This window comes from Osmia bicornis, chromosome 3 (assembly GCF_907164935.1).
Source record: "Osmia bicornis bicornis chromosome 3, iOsmBic2.1, whole genome shotgun sequence".
NCBI lineage: Eukaryota > Metazoa > Arthropoda > Insecta > Hymenoptera > Megachilidae > Osmia > Osmia bicornis.
This window is the reverse complement of record NC_060218.1, coordinates 7590078-7609597: the sequence shown is the minus strand read 5'-3', so window position 1 is coordinate 7609597 and position 19520 is coordinate 7590078. Positions and strand designations below refer to the sequence as shown.

Sequence of the window (19520 nt, the reverse complement as noted above, 5' to 3'; positions counted from 1 at the left end):
GCTACTTCGCAGACGCCCGCTGCAAAGCCGGATACAAGTTTCGGCCAACTTTAAATCTCGCGAGTTTATCGCAGTAAAGCCGCGTTATTCACGAGCCGTCGGAATTGCATTTCTGAACGTTGCGTCGCTGCATTTTCCCAGGGAAATGATGCATCGCAATGCACACGAACGAAACAAACGCGACCGTAAGCTTGTCTAACTCGATCGAGCTTCACTATGGGAATAACGGTTGTTGTAAAATCGTCGATTCGTGATTTATGTATCATTCATGTCCATCGGCTTTCAAAGTGATTTTTAATCCATATATTTTGTATATTCGACCCCATCGCGATTTTTATTCTGCGTTCTTCCATTGACACTCCATAGTACAGAGCGTGTCACTATTTATCATTAAAAAAAAGAAAGTTATATAGCAAGTTGGATAAATTAGAAAAATGAACGATGGTATTTTTATTGCTCGTTTTTTATTTTCATTTGGTAGAAATTAAAAAATTTAATATAACGTGTGTGTATCTGAAAATTATCTGTCTTGAAAATTATCCTGAATACTCTGCTGCACTTAAAATTGAAATGCATCTGCCGAGTTCCATTTTTCTGCAGAATGCGTTGCAGACGTGCTTCGAATAATGTGAGAACGAGTCGAGATAGAGAATGCAATCCAATCTATTCGTGACTTCATTAACTTCTAACTAAACGTTCGAACGTGTAACTTTATCGTTTACATTTTTTAATTCGTTTGAATAATTTTTAGCTGTCGGGCGTTCTAGCGTAAAATAGCCAAATCCTTTAATTTATATATTTTTTCCAATATGAATCAAGGAATATATGGTGCGGTTGAATTTATCCCCTATGGCCAGGTTAAAAGAGAATGCATGTTCCGCGTGAAAATATCCAACTCGGTTTAAAATCTGGAAAAAAATAGCTTTGACAAATTTTTACGCTCCATTCCCATACACATAGCTTCGGTAACGATGAAAATATTCAAGCACACTCTGCATAGAAATCATTCATAGTTTTAAATATTTTTTTTATGTGATATTGTAGTATTTTGAATGGAAATTCATAGGAAAAAAATATGCACGTTTTGGTAAAAAATATTTATGATTCTAAAAATGATTACTTACCCTTGTTTAAACAATGAGGTAATAGGGCGGGCGTATTTACTTTTAATCATCTTTAATATTAAACGATTTAATTACAATTTATACCACTCTGTTGATACTAAAAAAATTGTATGTATTCAACATCGTTATATCCGTTTCGCGAGGAATAACCGAATGCAAGCAACGTGAGTTAGTACAACAAACAGTGTAAAAATATACGAAGCACAAAAAGCAATCTGACTTCACAAATCCATGGTGTATCGCGTATGGAACCGGTCTCTACCACCTGGACTCAGGTGTGCAATGCAACTTGCATTCTTTTTTCCTTTTCTAATACTTTCAGTAATATTTCTAAACGTTTGTGCAATGCCAGGAAATATCATCATTATTGTAATAAAAAAAGACACAGACAAAAATGTTTTATGTTCACGTTTATTTATTTATTTCTATTTAAGATTTGTTAACATTTAGAATAATGTATACAGTTGTTGATCTCTATACAATGATTGACCCTTTTCCTTGAAAAATAAGAAATATAATGTAATAAGTTTCTTAATCCTCGGACGGCAGACCATGGAGAAACCCCCCCAAGCTCCACTTTTAATTTAATTATGTATTTCATATTATTTTCGTTTTCTAAATTATTTGAACAAAGTCCGCTGTTCAAGAGTTAAATAATAAAATACAATCTTTCGTAGCCCGAATACTTTTTCTTCCAAATAGAATTGTATTTTATTATGTAAAAAACACGTTATATTATATTTTTTGCTTTTTGAACAAAACCGATCAATCATTTTATAGGGTTCAATAGTATTACCCTATATGTTGGACAAATGTAAAAATTGTCAAATTATTAATTTATTAAGATTTGGAGATTATAAAAATTATCAAATGATAAAATAATACCGTAATTCTGGCAAATAAATTGAAGTCGCGTCGTAGAGGCTGGTCGTTGCGTTCCTATTGCTGGAACTCGGCCAGTCGAATTAGACCCTTCTGCTCTTCCGCAAAGATGGACGTGCATTAATGAAAGCGTCTTTTTTCTGTTTCTCTTTTCCAGAACTCCGAGATATCCCTGTTCGAGACGAACATTCGTTTCATGGGAAGCTTGCTGGCCTGTTACGCTCTCACCGGGGACGTGATGTTCCGGGATAAGGCGGCTCAGCTTGGCGAACGGATGTTGCCCGCTTTCCATACGGAAACCGGAATTCCTCATTCCCTCATCAATCTCCATACCGGGGTAAGTCTGGGATTCCGTGGTTTCGCGTCAACCACCGAACCGACACCAGTCTGTTTTAATGTTAATTATTTCGAACACAACCGCGAACCGAAATTTTCGCTTGGTGAAATACGACTTCCGAGTCGAAGAAAGTTTACTTCACTTCAACCCTTTACAATTCGAATTTTCTATAATTGCAAAAACAAAGGTAAATTAAGAATTCACAATTAAACAGCTTAAGAAGTTTTTAATTTTTCTATAATAATATAATTTTTGTAACTGTTTTCACTACTAAATTGAATCGACACCTTTTCACATTTCTCTTTCACAAATCGTAAATAAAATAAATGAAAAATATGAAACAAAATTTGGAGTATCATCGAAATAAAAATAGGAAGAGATTCCGGAACTCGTAAATCAGTTCGCAAAACGGGAAATAAAAAGAACAGTATTTTTTATATCGCCGTAAATTCACTCTCTTTTTCGTTCTTTATAACAATAATGCCCATGACGATGGAAAAAAATGTATTGAGAAGGCGATTACCACGAAGATAGTTTTTGCGCTTGCATTAGAAACGCAAAAACCAACGTCGCTGGTTTAATTGAAACAATTCCGTCAAGTCATGTTCTCCAAAGCGACGAGCCGTGATTAATATGCAAATTCTTGATTGGACGGATAATAAACCGCTGAAAGTTGGTGTCTCACTGTTTTATCCATTTTTTCATTTATTTCTCTTCGTACTTCCGGGTCAAAATGCTTCTTACTTCTTCAATTTATTATCCTCTCTTCTCATTTTTAATATTGTTATGTAAATATTAATATTATTTTTGTGAATGTTAGAAAGAAAACTCCTACTATTCTTGTTTTATGAAACTTTTATATTTTTTGTTAGATTCTTTCACGTCTGCAGTTTTATCGCATTCATCACGATATTTGAAATCCCTCATTCAGAAAAGAACTGTTCCTCATATCCTTCTTTTATACTTTTTTCCGTTTCCGTTGTTCTTTTCTCGCACACCCCCTTCCGAGTTTCCCTTTCATTCGATTTTTCCACACCGTGAATGTCCATTTTGATGGTCAGCTTCATTTTTCCGTAACACGGTAGAAAAATGTTACATCCTTGAATTCAACTTGAAAACTTGATTGCTTCGAATGGAGATGCAGTTCTTGCAGACAGTACTTAGACGAAGAGTTATATTTAATTTTAATTATACCTTTCAAGAAAATCTACTTCCTTTATTTAATTTGCACAAATAACAGCGAAAAATTTGAAATGCAAATGAATCATTAAATCATAACAAAATCCTTTAATTCACCTCGCTACAAATTCGTCGAAATTCATATAGATTCATCTAAATAAAGAAACTCGCCCCAACTTTCACCGTCGACTTCCAGCTGGATAATTAAAGATCCGTTCTTTCAATTTCCCTCGTCCCGCCGGAGAGAATTCGATTAAGTCTCGCGCGAAAACCGAACGTTTTCATTATTATCCGAAGCGTAACCGATAATTTCGCGACAAAAGTTAATATTTATCTTTGTCGCGAGAAAGAGAGACGGGTGAAGAAGCGTGCCTCGTTTCGCGGCAGGTGTTTCGTCTTTGTTACCGCCACGATCGTCCGTCTTTCTTTATTATTTCGTTCAATCGAATCCGTTCGATCGTGAATTTATTCCCGACTGAATTCTCTCAACGGCTAATCGAACACGATATTTCATCGAATGATTTTCAGGCAAGCAAGAATTACGGTTGGGCGAGCAGTGGGTGCAGCATCCTCTCTGAAATCGGCACGATGCACTTGGAATTCACCTACCTCAGTGATATCACCGGTAATCCGGTTTTCAAGAGCAAGGTCGAGAACGTGAGAAAGGTGTTGAAGAACCTGGAAAAACCTAAAGGCCTCTACCCGAATTACATTCATCCGAGAACTGGAAAATGGGGACAACGTAAGTTACTTATGCATTTTGCTTTATTCTTCATTTCAAATAGTTAGTAACTAATTAATTTTTTTTAAGATAATAATGATAAATTGATAGACGTTTATTCCTTGCAAAATAACAGTGAATAGATAAATTTGTTGTGGAATATAAAAGTAGACAGTAATTATGATTAACACTTAATGAAGGGGTTGTTTTTCTCTATCTTTCTCCATTTGCGATTTTTTTAAGGCAATACAATCAAAAACGTAACTCTATATGGCCCGTCCATTACGTGTTAATTAATGTAACTATTCGACTAATTAATTTTCAATAGATAATGATATAATTTATGAAAATTTAAAGGGTAAAAAAAAAAAATTTCAAACAGTAATGAATTATATATTTAAAAGTAATTTTGAGAAATAAATGGATGTCTATGGCTGATGCTCGAAAATGCGAGAGAGAATTTGTTAGAATTAATTCTGAATTACGCGCTATTGAATCCGGATTATACACCCTCATACGTGTCGTGAATTCTCTGAATTAGGATTAATTTAAAATTCGTCGTTATTTCACTTGGCTCGTTCTTCCTGTTTCGTCGTGTTCCATTTTCTCTTTCATAGAGTTTACACATTTTCTATTTCTGTGCCCCGTCTACTTACATAAATGGTAAATAAATTATAGCGACGGTAATAAATCTTGAAACGCATAGCATGTTGCGGCAGCATTCTTGAGTAATCCTCTTCCCGTGTTGCTTGAATCATTGTCCACGTTCGTTCCTCACACAACGATCAATCTTCCGGTGAAAAACCATGAAACTAATTATTCCCTCGTGCCATATCACACCTTCATAAATTCCATGCCCACCTAATGAAAACTGTCTTTCAGAAAAACCATCGAATGTAATTTCCCATCTCTGATGAAATAAAAACAATAGGTAAATACGTGGGTACCATTTCGAACAAAACCATTCATTCGTGAATTAAATTATTGCATTAACATTTGAATTGCCTATTAGTAAAAATATTATAATTGACTTTTGATTTCTTATTTTAAATTACAAAATTCTGCAACCAAACAAAAAATGAATGACGAGTAAATTACCAGACAGTCGTTGCAAATGAGAAACGTCACCTCGGATGGTGGATAAAAATAAAAAGAAAAGAGAAACGTAAGAATGCAAATCGATGCAAACACAACCTTTATTACTGTAATTTCATTTAATAAATCTTCACGCGTCTCGATGTGTTTCGAGCAAAATAGATTTTTAATCTGACGGCTATCAATTATATCTCAGGGAATAGTGTCCTCGTGACACCGGGGTGAACATAGTTGCTCCCGTTCCATTTTTCTCCCATCTTTTTCTTTTTTCATTCTGTTTTCCTTTTACGCTTCCGTCGCCTACCGAGGAGACTTCGTACCCGAGCTCTCCTCTCCACGATCCCGAATATCGCATTTATCATGCTGTGCATCCCCTCAGGTGCTAAATCCCCTTCTTCGTCTTCTTCTTCTTCTTCTATCGTTGTTGTTCCGCCGACTTCGTGCTCCTCCTGTATTTTCCCGTCGCACGTATGACGATCCCCGACGAATATTTATCATCGTCCCCGAGCCGAGCGTCCGTCCTCCTCGCGTACCAGGGCTTTTGTTGCTCCTCGAGCCTCGAGGTCTTAAATTTATGGTTCTATTGAATCTCGAGTATCGTCGGGCTACTTGGACACCGACTCCGAAGAAGCTAATTACCTCCATGGTCATTCGCGTACTCCGTAGCGAGCAGCTGCTTGCTGTTCGGATCTAATGAGCCGAGTTGAATTGTTCGAAGAAATTTGGAGGAACAGTGGAGAATAATGTATAAGTTTGGATTTAACCCTTTCGATAGTTGCGTCGGTCAGAGTTAACTATTCGTTGCTTGAATTATAAAACGAATAAATAACATTGAAATTTCGTGCATTCAACGATCCTTGTCTGGGCAAATTAAAATTAGAATTAAATTGAAAATTTTAACATGCTAAAAGCACCAGCCAAATTTGACACGTTTAAAGTTAAAATTGTGTCACGAGTGTGGGGCAAAAGGTTGGAATAATTTATTAATGAACTCATCTACTTTTTCAAAGAATTTCTAATAACACCTATGTCTGGTAAATTCCTGGAATAATTTAAAAGAAATGATCTAAAAATATATATTTCAAGAAGGAATAATATTCTTATTGTTAGTTTGAGAATTAGATCATCTCTTTTAAATTGCTATGAGAATTCACCAGTCATATTATTAGAAATTCAAACGGTCTTATCTATTATATTTCAAAGAATTTCTAATAATATGACTAGTGAATTTCTATAATAATTTAAACGAAATGATTCAACTTCCAAATTAACAATGTAAGAATAAGAATATTACTCCTTTTCAAAATATATATTTTTGTCAATTCTAATCAAATCTCAACCGAAGGAAGGTTCATTTTCTAGTATTTCTATGAAAAGACGGTGGCGGAAAAATGGGCCAATTACTAAACTAAAAATATTATTCGATATCATAGATATATTTTTGACAATTCTAACCGAATCTCGAGCGAACGGAACAATTCCATGGTCGGTGTATCCACTTTACCGGTGGAAAGTCGTCGGTGTTCCGCTTCGGCGAATCTAATTTATTTCCTCTGCCGGTTTCGATCGCGGTCCTCTCTTTTCCGTGCGCTGGATTTCGTATCTGGTTCAAGCCCGGGCTACAGGAAAAGGGAGGAAAATGAAAGTACTCGAGGCTCGCCGCAACGAAGAAGAGTCGCGAGAGTAAAACTGCGACCGGTATCTCCGTTCCTCTCTTTTGTCCGTATCGTCCCTCTTTCTCGGACGAATTGTCGACGTTATATGCACCACTTCTTCGTGCAAAAACCTCGCCGATATCCAACGACTGTCTACTCTTCCAGAGGAGTCAGGTACGGTTCTCCAAGTGTTCGACCGTTTCACTGTTCGTTCCCACAATGAGGCCTCCTTCCTGGCGAATTTCCGCCGAGACAGATGGATCTCGTCTTCGTTGCGCATCGCGACGTTATTAATCGCGATTCGCTTTGAAAAGCCTGAATACCAGCTGCGTTAATGAACGAGGATCGAAGCTGCCAACAGGCGTGTTGCGTTGAATGAATTCCACGGACGACAACGAGCCGTGAACGCGATGAAAAGCTGTTGCCGAGCGTTTGTCATCCTTGAAAGTGATGAAAACTTATCTTTCATCCTACTCTTTCACTGTTTGTTTTCAATTTAACGAAGAATCCCGTGTTTCCAGGCTGAAGTTTTCTTTTAAATATAACGAATAACCTGTATAAGAGAGGGATTCCTCGAATGGCAAATCATTTGACAAAAGGTATTTTCTTTTGTCGAGCACAGATCACATGTCGCTGGGAGGTCTCGGGGACAGTTTCTACGAGTACCTGCTGAAAGCCTGGATTCAATCGGGTAAAGAAGACGTCGAAGCGAGACAAATGTACGACGAAGCAATCGCCGCGATAGATCAACACATGATCAAGACATCGCCCGGCAAGCTGCTCTATGTGTCCGATCTGAAATACGACAGGCCGGAACATAAAATGGGTCATCTGGCGTGTTTCGCTGGTAAGTGAAAGAAAAGATCCTTATCCTTTTATCAAGCTATCAAGTTTTATTTCTTCGATGGTTATTTCGTTTCGTCGTTTAATTAAAATGAAATTTTATGTCATCGATGGAAGAATTTCACTGCAATTTCACCTTCGAATTTAATTTTTCGTATTGTTTTAAACAATTACTTTAATAATTGTTCGATGTATTTGCAGGTGGCATGTTTGCATTGGGCGCGAAAACTCTGCAAAATGAATTGTCCGATAGATATATGACGATAGCCGGGGGTCTGACCAATACGTGCCATGAATCCTATGATCGAAGTGTCACAAAGCTCGGCCCTGAAGCTTTCCATTTCATCGAGGGCAACGAAGCGAAGAGCTTAAAGAATGGCGAGAAATATTATATCCTACGGCCAGAGGTAAGTTCGTTGACCAGACGTAACCGAAAGATACACTTTAATCAAAATCTCTTCCATTTCGTTCAAAATGAAGAAATACAATGAAATATTAGAAACCTTAAAAATTTCTATCGTCCTTCTGCTAGATTAACTTGAAAAATTCATTTCAATTAAATTTCCATGAATTTAATTTCATTTGATTACAGCGAGCTTTTAGCTTTAACGAGAGTAAAATTCGATACCGATTCCTCCATTACCATACGAGAGCTTTATAATCCATTAATTAATATAATATAATACTTCGCTGTCGTTAATCGTCGAGGTTTAATTGAATTTCATCCAAGTATAAAAACTACATGAATTTTTCAACGAGTCAGAAACGTGTCGTGAAAATCGTGGAACGTAGAAAAAGCGGGAGCAAGGAAAACAGGGAAATGTTTCTCAGCATTTATTTTTTCGGCTGTTTTCTCGACTGGTAATGAAAGCTAGAATATTCAATCCGTCCTTTTCAATGTTACTCGCCGAACAAACACCGGGCCACTAGCCAAATTCCGAAGTAAAATATTTTTCTTTCAGACCTTCGAGTCGTACTTCGTGATGTGGCGGTTGACAAAGGACCCGAAATACCGTGAGTGGGGCTGGGAGGCTGTCCAGGCGCTCGAGAAATACTGTCGTGTTCCTGGAGGCTTCACTGGACTTCACAATGTTTACATGATTGATCCTCCACAGGACGATGTTCAACAGAGTTACTTCTTCGCCGAAACTTTGAAGGTATGGACCTTCCGATCGATATTCTGTCAATCTCTTATAAATTTTCTTCGAATTCTAATCGAAAGTTTCATTTTTAGTAGCTTAGTCTAATTTCTAAATAATTTTCAGTATTAGATTGTTGCATATTAAACAAACATTTATACAGAAGATAACTTTCTCGATTACCATATGAGAGCTTTATAATCCATTAATTAATATAACATAATACTTTGCTGTCATTATTTCTTAATAACTTTAATTGAGGTTTTAACTATTAATAATTCGAGGCTTTAATTTCTCGATGACTTTCTACACTCTAAGTTGTAAGGGAATAAATTTCAATTTGCCAATAATTGAATATTCCTACAAATAACAAGCGTGAAAAAACGGTCTTCTAGTGAAACGTGATTAATATTAGTGTGAAATTAGAAAATTCGTGTGAAGGGTGGAAAGTTATCAAGAGTCTATTCTACACTATGCAACCCCTAAAATTGTCATCCCTACTGTAGTTAATCTGTCACCACGTTCACGAGCAATTTGATGAAACATTAAACAACCTTTTTCATTCAGAAATTCTCATTCGACCCCTCGCGAAGCGTCGATATAACAACGTTCGCAACGCTTAAAGCTGCATTATCCTGCAAGTTTGCGCGTAACCTTCTCCTTAACTTCCGGCGAGGAAGAACCACGAGGCTTTTTGTAACGTTGCAACACGAGAGACGATTAAACGATCAGGCAAAACGGGCGAACAAGCTTATAAAGCAGAACGTAGGCAGCCATTATCGGCCGTAACAGCGGCTGCGTTAAGCAGTTAATCGTTTTATTAACGCGCGGTTGATTGCTGCCCGAATCCCGCGGGATCTTAGAGGTATCTCATTAACTATCGCCTTTCCGGGCGCAACGAGAATGTTTTAAAGCTTCTAAGACCCCTGCAAATTGCTTCGTCGCCGATTTGTGCGCGACCAGGAACCGCGGTGTCCGAAACAACTTCCTTTTAACCCTTTCGTTATATTTCTGTGTTCGAAGGCGAATGAAATATTTTGGTCAGAAAATTAGAAAATTTTGAAACGGTGCTTATTGTTAGATTATTATGGTACTTGTTCATTTGCAAATGGGATGGTTGAGTCGTATTTAGAGTTTGGTTACAGAGAGTTTGATATTATTGAATTACATGAGCTCTCTATGTAATCGAGAATAGGAAGTATCAATGGCTGACCAATACGGTGTTATACTACTGCAGTTTGAATATATGTCGATAGAGCTGTATTCGCACTATTTTGGTAATAAAACGATTGCTTAGTCATTTTACGAAAATCGTTCCAAAAATGAAGAAATTAATAGACGTAGGTTTATTTGATAATTTACAATTAATTTACAATAATTTGATGAATGCAACTTTATAGAATATCAATTTGAAGCTTAAAGATCGACAAAAATTACTACATAAACATTCTATCAACATTCTAAATAAAAAATAACTGGTTCTTTATTAGAACGAACAATGAATAGCCTAGTGTTGTTCATTAATGAATACACAGTTTTTAATCAATTATAGCCGACAATGTTAATAAACTTTCCAATTGATTATACCATGGAGAGTCTGTTTATAATCCAAAAATTAATTGAAAAGTCCATTACCACTTTAGAGTATGAACGATTTGGAATTGGGTATTTGCTAATGGAAGAAATTAAACTGTAAATTGATTGTTTCAACGAGCAACCAATCGATTCGTGTGAAGAATGTTGATGAAGCGTTCATGGGTTCATTTTTATCGAACTTTAAACTTTAAATTGATGTACCATATGTGCTATTTTTAAATACTTTTATGTCATGAATCTAATAAAATGCAACAATCTAATAAAAATAAAGCTACTACTAAAAATAAATAAAAATTTAACAAATTTATAAATTAAATTACAAATCATTTTATTTATCTGTTACAGTATCTTTACCTATTATTCAGCGACGACGATCTCATAAATCTAGACGACTGGGTGTTCAACTCCGAGGCTCACGTGCTTCCTATCAGGGGCAACCCTCTGTACCGGCCAGCCCCTTCTTTATAATTGAAAAAAACCTTCTCACCTCGAAGAAAGCAAGCACCGACGATACATCGAAATCGTTTGCTAACCACAGAACGCCGGATAATCCTCCGCTGGACTGAAGCGAACTCTTCGTAACTTGAATAGAAGAACAATCGAGGACGAACTGATTAATTCGACGGTGCACGTGAAAAAAGAAAAATGAAAAAATGATAAAAATGACAAAAAAAAAAAATAGTGAATACTCGAGTACACGAGGATCGTATGGAACCGTGAATTACAAAATGATCAAAGAACAATGAAATAGTTAAAGGAAGAAAAGGTGTGCGGAATTGACGACGTGGAGACTAGCCTTTAAACCACGTGTCGCCGCGGTTAAATAACAATTAAATAATTATTTTAGGTAAAATCGAGAATAAATAGGGAAACGGGGGGCGTGGAAATGTTAAACAAACGTTATTTAAGCAACAAATACACATACATACATAGACACGAATGTACGGGATGTTCGTGCTGATAATACGCACAGTTTTTCAATTATTTTCAATAATACAATAATAAGAAAGATAATTAACGAAAATTGATGAGTGTTGAGTAGCTGCAATTACGTATATTTTCCAAATATCCATTACACTTGAATCAATGCGCTCAACACAGATTATTTTTGTTTTTATTATAATATTATTGTAAATGGCTGAAAAAATTGACGTAAAATTAACATGAACACCTCTGTATACAGTACGTTTGTAAATAGGAAAACAAAGAGAAGAAGCGAGTGTGTGAGAATACCTATATAATAAACAGCGAAATGGAGAGAACTAGTAAACAAGTACGAATGTGAGAGAGGACTTCGATAGAGAGATGAAGAAACGGAACGAAAATTGAACCGTTTTGCCTGAGTGCTTCGCCCATTTCTTTTCTCGTCTGCCACGCAGAAAACCAATTTTCAAAGAAGAATCATCAACGAACGTTTCACTACGATTTAACGATAATCACGACGATACACAGCTCGTCAGTGCTTAACCAGTATCTCTTTCCTTCCATCCTTCTTCTGTTCGAGTACTTCTTTTTTTTTCAAGAAACCTGACAAGCTGATTTCTGAGGTAAAGAAATTTTTGTATCAAAAAATATGGAGAAAAAAATACATTTATTTTATTTTAAGAACATTGGTCATGGATCATGTAGAATTAATTGGTTTTGGGAATTCGTGTTTTAATAGGAAATAATTTGGTGCATTAATGAGATTTGAAATTTATTAAATTTATTAATCTTATAAATTAATCAATATCAAATTATCGATCATGTTATTAATAATTTAGAGTGTCGGAAGGTGAAACGTTGGAAAGCAGTCCTCTATAAAATCGATCGATCAAATGATCCTCGATTGAACCATCGCTGCCCACTATCGATTTTGTACACTGAGATGAACCTATTCTTCGCGGCTTTTTCTATCTTTTTCTACTTTTGAATAACTATAAACCGTGCATCGATCATCTCGGTGACGAAAAGCGTCCATGGAAATTCGTTTGATCCGATTCCTGTTTGATACGACGACTTTCTTCTTTTATCGATCGAATGGAATGCAATCGGGGTCTTTTTTAACATTGACTCGTCGTTTAAAAGGTTCGAAAGTACCTTCGATATGGAAAGGGTGACTCTCTGAATGATTTTATTCAGCATTAAATAAAAGAAAAAATAATTTTAATATTTTAATGATAATATTTTTACATCTTTTTATCCTTTGAAACTTCTAATTGAATACAAAGTTCCAAGTGTAATTTAAAGATACGAGCAGAAAGTTCGTAAAAGAATGAAACGCGTCGCTCGGATGGGTTATAGTTTAAAAAGTTTCTTTGTTTCTTGAATTTTAAAGCGAATCGCGCATGCCTCCGTGTAACCCTTGGGATAAACTCCGCGAAAGTTTTAGCCTAAAAAGAAACTTTTCGCGAGAATTCTTTCGCTTGTTATGCTATTCTGTAAAGTCACCACCATTGAATTCTTATGAACGCGATATTGAAAAAGAATGAACTGGCAGAGATTCGCGGGGGACACACAATTTTATATTCTACGAGACAATAAACTTGATATCAAAGATAATTTGACTGGCAATAAAACTGATGAATTAATCAACTGAAAAATATATTATCGGCAATAAAAGAAAGAACCTAGTCAGTCAAAAGTAAACGAATTTTACTTAAACAAAAGTAAACTATATTTCTGCGACAACTGTACAAAGCAATTACATTTATAAACAACTTGATTAAAAAAAAAAAGTGCGAAGAGGGTTACCCTTTTCGAAATTCAATTTTAACGAATTTTCACGTTCAATGGTTTCTTCTCTATCGGGTGTTCATTGCCGATGGCGATTATTTTAGCCATCGAGCATCTCTCGCGATGCCAGCGGGAACAACGGTGAAACAACAGCTCTGATCAAGAGTTTCCGGTGCGAATGAGTCTTCATTTCTTTCTTTGTGCGTTGACAGAGATGGATCCAGAAATTTTTGCCCCCTTCGTCTTCGGTACACGGATTTTTGTATTATTACACACCGAACAGTAGTAATATGAATTTCTTGGTGTAATTTAGATTTCCATTGGTTAATTCTTGAACAGCGGAGTCTGAGTCAATCGAGATCCCAACTTCCAAAGATATTAAAAGAATTTCATATATTGAAAGAATAACTTTTAAAGGAACAGTGTAAAACTCAGAAAATTGGGGGTCTCTCCATGGTCCGCCGTCGGAGGGTTGAGGGAAAGTGTAAAGGAAGAACCTAATCACTGTCCTCATTCGTCCTTATTTTTTAAATAGGAGAATAAGAGGGTCTAAATTAAGTTTTTCCAAAATCAAAAGCAATTAGTGAAAGGTTTCTCCCTTTACCCTTATCCTTAGCCAAAGGAAAGCTACATTGCACCCGAGTGTACAGAATCAGAAGTTATTGAAAAAGCAATGGAAAACAAATATGCAAGATATGAAAAATCTAATAAAATTAAGATACAACAAAGGTAATTTTATTCTCTAACAGAAATTAATTTTAAATTAGACCTCTCTGGATCCGTCACTGTGTATCGAGGAGAATGGCGAGAGACAACGAGCGTGTCTGTGTTAAATCACAGAAGCATCGTTTAACAAGAAGGGGAAAGCAAAAGCAGCGAGTCGTAGTTAGCGAGCGAACGTAGCAGCCGATAAACTGGCGTGTATATAAAGAGATTTAAAACGGAAGGAGAGAAAAAAAAAGATAAGAAAGTCATATTCTATACGAGGTACCCAGGCGTAGAAGCAAGAGTTATATAGCGATTCCTCGTGTAATTGTATAGGCTTTGCAACGAACGAAGCGAGCGTTAAAGTGTGCGCATGAGTGATACTGTAAATTCTTGATGGATGCGTTTTAGCGTGGAGAGGCTGCGTTCGATTGCTTGAAACGTGATGGTGCACGATATGGTATCGTGGAAACTGCGTCTCTAGAAATGTATTTTTCTTCACTTACGAGACACGAAGTTCGAACGATTCCGATTTTTATTTTAAATCACATCGGATAGACCTGTGTTCCAGTTGTATCAATCTGTATCTTGATGACAATTAACTATTCATTATTAATCAAAGAAAGCTTAATCGCTGCCATTGATACGATAATTGTGCATCGAAGATGTAAATCGATGGTTCTTAATAAAAAAGGTGGATAAGATAACATGGATTAGACTTGACAGGGTTTAAAAAACATTCTCTAAATTGTTGTAATTTTCCCATAGACTTTTAAAATTTATTCAATTTGTAATGAAAATCGAAAATTCCAATCACTGCCTAAAATTATATAAAATCTATTGGTTCAATATTAATACTTGAAATTTAAAATCTTACAGCAATAAGTTGATCATCTATCAGTCGAAACTATTTGAAAATACAAAAAGACTCGTAGATTCTATGAACCTCACCTCAAAGTGTTAAAAAATCATCAAGAAGATTGATTACGATAAACAAGCTAACAATCGTTTCTTGCAGTTCGACGCAGCGTAAGACGCGGGAAACGAAGAAACTACGGTGTTCTTCGTGATAGAAGTAACGAATTTTTCAAAAATAAAAAAGGAAAATAATAAATCCCGTGTCTGCTTTCCGAACAATCAGCGAGAATCGCACTCGTCGATGACTAAGACGGCCAGAAAGTTACTTAATATATATTATACGTAAAAATATACTTCGCCTCTTGGCTTTCGTTCCTCGATGACGGATGATCTCCCGGAAGTTCGTTCTTTCGTGCGTTCATCTTCGGAACGGAAGCGAGACACCATAGAATATATCCACACGTGTACACGGGAATATTTCTTTTTCTTATTCCTAGAAAACGAAACACTTGGAAACGTGACTGGCACATCGAGAGACCTCGTCACGATGACGCGAGCCGAGATCTCCGCGCGAAGATTATTGTTTTTCGATTCAAAATTTTTCATCGTCATGCTTCCAAGCGATTCGTTCCTCTTTTTTTACATAAACACAACTATCCTTCGTTCGTGAATGTTCAAACAGCGTTTACATTAGTCTATTCTTGGCCGATCGAAATAGTTTCAAGTTTCATGACTAAATTTAATCATTTTATTTGCATTTCAATTCAATTTCAGCATTCTATTCTTGTTCAGAAAATTTAAAATCATCTTAAAATAAAAAAGAAGGATAATTTTGAATCGAATGATCAGAAGTTGATTAAAATTCTATTTATATTAAAAGTTTGGTCATCGAGCCAAGAATTGACAAATATAAATGCTGTTGTCATTATTCGATTCGTTGAACGATTTCTTGTTTCTTTTCCAAGATTTCTTAACTCCGCCAGAGCGTTGTTCTTCGAAAGGGATTTGTCGAGTTACCAGATATGAGAATGATCGTGAAATATTTTTCTTCGCGAATGAAAATGTAGGAATACATTGTTTCCGTGAAACTCGGGTACCGTTTTCACGGGATATTAGCACGATTTCAGGGTAACAGGGTTGTCGAAGAATCGCGATCAACGATCGCGGAAACGATGATTCGGTTAATCGAAGAAACTTAATCGGAATCTTCGTTTTCCTCTCCCTTTTCTCGCGAACAAACCGAACGAACAATTCTATTTTGCTGGTGATTTATTTAGACCGAGACGAAAGAATAGGGAAACCGTGGGGCCGTTGTTCCGTGTAAAGAAGAAAGAAAAATATAATAACGAAATGGTCAATGACGGTCACGATTCGGTGAGGATAGATTGACGGTGATGAGAATATGAATAGAAACGATGATAATTAGCCTATGCATATATTTGTGAATAGATATTTAATAATTTATTGTTAACTAGTGTATTTTATTTGATGGATTTCATTAAAAACGGGGTTTTGGGTTCCAATAATATTGTTTCTTATGTCGGGAGGGGAGTAAAAGAGGGATAGAGTGAATGTGGAAGAGAGAATGAATGTGAAAATGACGAAAAATAACGAGGGATAATTTCTACGTGCGCTTTTGTCAAAGAACCGAGAAGAAAAATAATAGAAAGAAAGATAGAAACACATTTTTAGCTTTACTTACCTAATTTTTGTAAGCAGAGCGATACAGACACGCCGGTAAAATGATAAATAAATAATAATAATAATAATAAAAAAAAATGGAAAAGATGAGAAAATTATATATATTATATATTTATCGTTGGTCAATGAATGAAAGAGAACGATAAAAGTGACGAGATGCATCGCGCTCGGTTAATCGACGAACGCGAATTATTAATTATACATATACATTGTAAATACAGTACACGATTTAGTGATAACGGGGGTTTTACTTTTAACAGCTTTATGTGATTATTACTTTGTCATGATCAGTTAAATAAATAAATGATGATAATACTTTGATTGGATCGAAATCGTATTATCGTATCCTGCTTCGGACCATCAATTTCCCTTTGGTGATGTTTCTATAATTTGGAACAGTTATAATTATCAGTTAATTAATTATCTTAAGAGTGATCGATGATCAGATTATCTCTCATTTTTAATAAGCAAACTTTGTCGTGTTTCAAATTTCAAAATTATTATTACTTAACATTTGAATTGTTAGCAATATTAACAATGGACATGTAATAAATTAGAACTAATCTTGGTGTAGGTGGTTAGATATTGGTAGCACCAACGATCGTTAGAGTTATCGTTCAATAATGCAAATTAGACACAGCTGGTTCACACGCTAATTAGCGCTATTGGGAATGGAGAATGTCTATTGACTTCGAAGTAACAAATCCCTTTGATGGGCGATTGAATCCTCTTAATGATCGTACTGGTGGCTGCTGTTAATAACCAATCAGAAATGACCCGTACACGGAACACGTTGCTTGGTTAATTATTAATCGATCCGAAATTTCGATGCCAATTAGTTCTATTGTAAAATTTGCATTATATTTGAATAATATCATTTCTCTAATTAATTATTGTAAAAATGGAAATTGGGTTTCAATTCAGTGTTACATATTAATATATTATTTTAACATTTATTTTCATTTAGAAATTGTTTAATTTATAACTTCTTTTTATTAATCTGGAATTTTCTCATTTATTACAGGTAAGACAACTGCAGTAAGTATAAAAAGTGTTTGGACATCGTACCTGAACAGAATACCTAATTTAAAATTGGACTAAATGACATGAGGTTTTTTAAGAAGTTATACAAATTAATTTACTACTCAAGAGATAATGTATGTATAAGTCTCCAGGTAGAAGAAATTTGTGTTCTACGATTTTTACTCGTGAAAGACGTCAAAAAAGTTAAAACAGACCATCAAATTTAGTTCCTCGTTTTTTCTGTAGGGCGCAGTTCATTCGTTTAGTATGCTGGACAGCGCAATCATTCGCAGCTCGTGTATGTTATTAAATTGTGATTAGGTATCAAAAATACAAAAAACAGAAGACAAAGTTGAAGAGAAGACCGGAGTCATAACTTCTGACATCATTTCCATATTGTCTTCAGTTAATGCTAAAGTTTCATAGCAATTCGAAGTTTCTACCAATGCCTGTGATTGGTCGTTCCATTATGGCGTCCTTCTATTTAGACCAATCAGATTCATCGTTGGAAGGTGCAACAGTCCTCTTCGAAGCTTCGTCCGTTTGGCACGTGTCTGCAACAGGTAAGATTAAATTATCTTCAAATATTAAATTAAATTGCCGATCCGGTGTTAACAGTACAAAAAATAGAAAGAAACATCGAAGAGAACTCTGAATTCGTGATCTTTAACATTAATTCGGCTTTTTCTTCAAAAATACGCGAGTTGAAAATTTTTGCTCTCGTCGCGAATACACAATAAGAGTAGAACAGCAGAATCTGAATTATTTTCTCTTTTATATCGTTAAGTTCCTAAACATTACTGAATGTTTTTAGTACTGTTGTACACAATTTGCTGTTTTTAATTTAATAACGTTCTTTCTTGAGCATCGTAATATTATTTCTGTTTAGACCTGTTCGTATATTTGGTTAGGTATCGGCCGATAGCAGAATATACCGAACAATACCGAGCGTTGCCGATGTGCCGACCGATCTTCGGCGGAAAGGAAGGTCTCGCCATTTCTCTCGCGAACGTTGAATAGATAAGACGTGTTGAGAGCACCCTTCCGCATAAGTAGTAGGTACGCATTGTATCTACTGAAATATTTTGCATCAATTATAGTTCGATCGTTTATTAATAATATCTTTATTATTGTTGATTAAATTTTATTTGCATAAATTCGTATTTCTTTTTTATTACAGATATTTAAAAGCAAAAACGTACGTAGATACATGTATGTATAGATAAGTAGATATGTAGATAGGTAGTGAATAAAAATAATGCTCCTTTTGTTGTTCGTTTGCACAACAATCGAAATGTTTTGCAAATGTGCATCAAGAGGATGATGTTATTGAATGAAAGTAAAAATTTGAGGTAGGGCGGGTCTTCACCCGCAGCAACCTCCCCGTGGTGAGACCTGGGCAATCGTTATTATTTGATGACTAATTAATAACTATATCATTATTTCTATTGTACATTTATTAATTATGCAGCAAATAATACGAGCGAATTGGCTGCGAAATTTATGCTTTTTTTCTGTTTAATCTCTGTTATATTTTTTTCAGGAACTATGCCTTTGAGATTCTGAAGTGTACCACATTGCAAATACAATTTTACGGAAAGAAAATTAATGATAATGAATGCCTGGTCAGTATTGTTTAATTATGTACTTATACATATAGCTATCGTAGCATCCGTGTGTCATATAGGTGTATGCGAAAAATAATGTAGAATAGGATGCTGTTAGTTGGATGCAATAACTGAGGTGGCGCTTGAATCAGTGTCTGTTCAGCTTAATTTTTGATCAAACATGGGCTGTTTTACCGATGCGGAATTCGGAGTTCGGCCTCGACGCTTGCATCGCCTTAAACGAAATAATAGCTCCAGGAAACGATCTATCCAAATAAAGATCAAGGTACATCAATATTTTTATGGGCCATCGTCAAAAACAGTTCAATTTATTCTTCAT

The 19520-nt window shown here is 35.6% G+C and overlaps 1 protein-coding gene across 4 annotated transcripts in view; it reads left to right on the top strand.

The window, feature by feature from the left end:
* Window positions 1-16871, top strand: part of LOC114877797 (mannosyl-oligosaccharide 1,2-alpha-mannosidase IA) — a 369440-nt gene extending 352569 nt beyond the window's left edge. For all 4 annotated transcript variants that reach the window (XM_029190835.2, XM_029190838.2, XM_029190837.2 and 1 more), the window contains 6 exons: window positions 2164-2343; window positions 4051-4264; window positions 7616-7840; window positions 8038-8243; window positions 8799-8993; window positions 10917-16871. In XM_029190835.2, the coding sequence (XP_029046668.1) occupies window positions 2164-2343; window positions 4051-4264; window positions 7616-7840; window positions 8038-8243; window positions 8799-8993; window positions 10917-11039 (1143 nt within the window). In that variant the 3' untranslated portion in view covers window positions 11040-16871. The remainder of the gene's footprint in view (window positions 1-2163; window positions 2344-4050; window positions 4265-7615; window positions 7841-8037; window positions 8244-8798; window positions 8994-10916) is intronic.
* Window positions 16872-19520: the final 2649 nt, after the last annotated feature.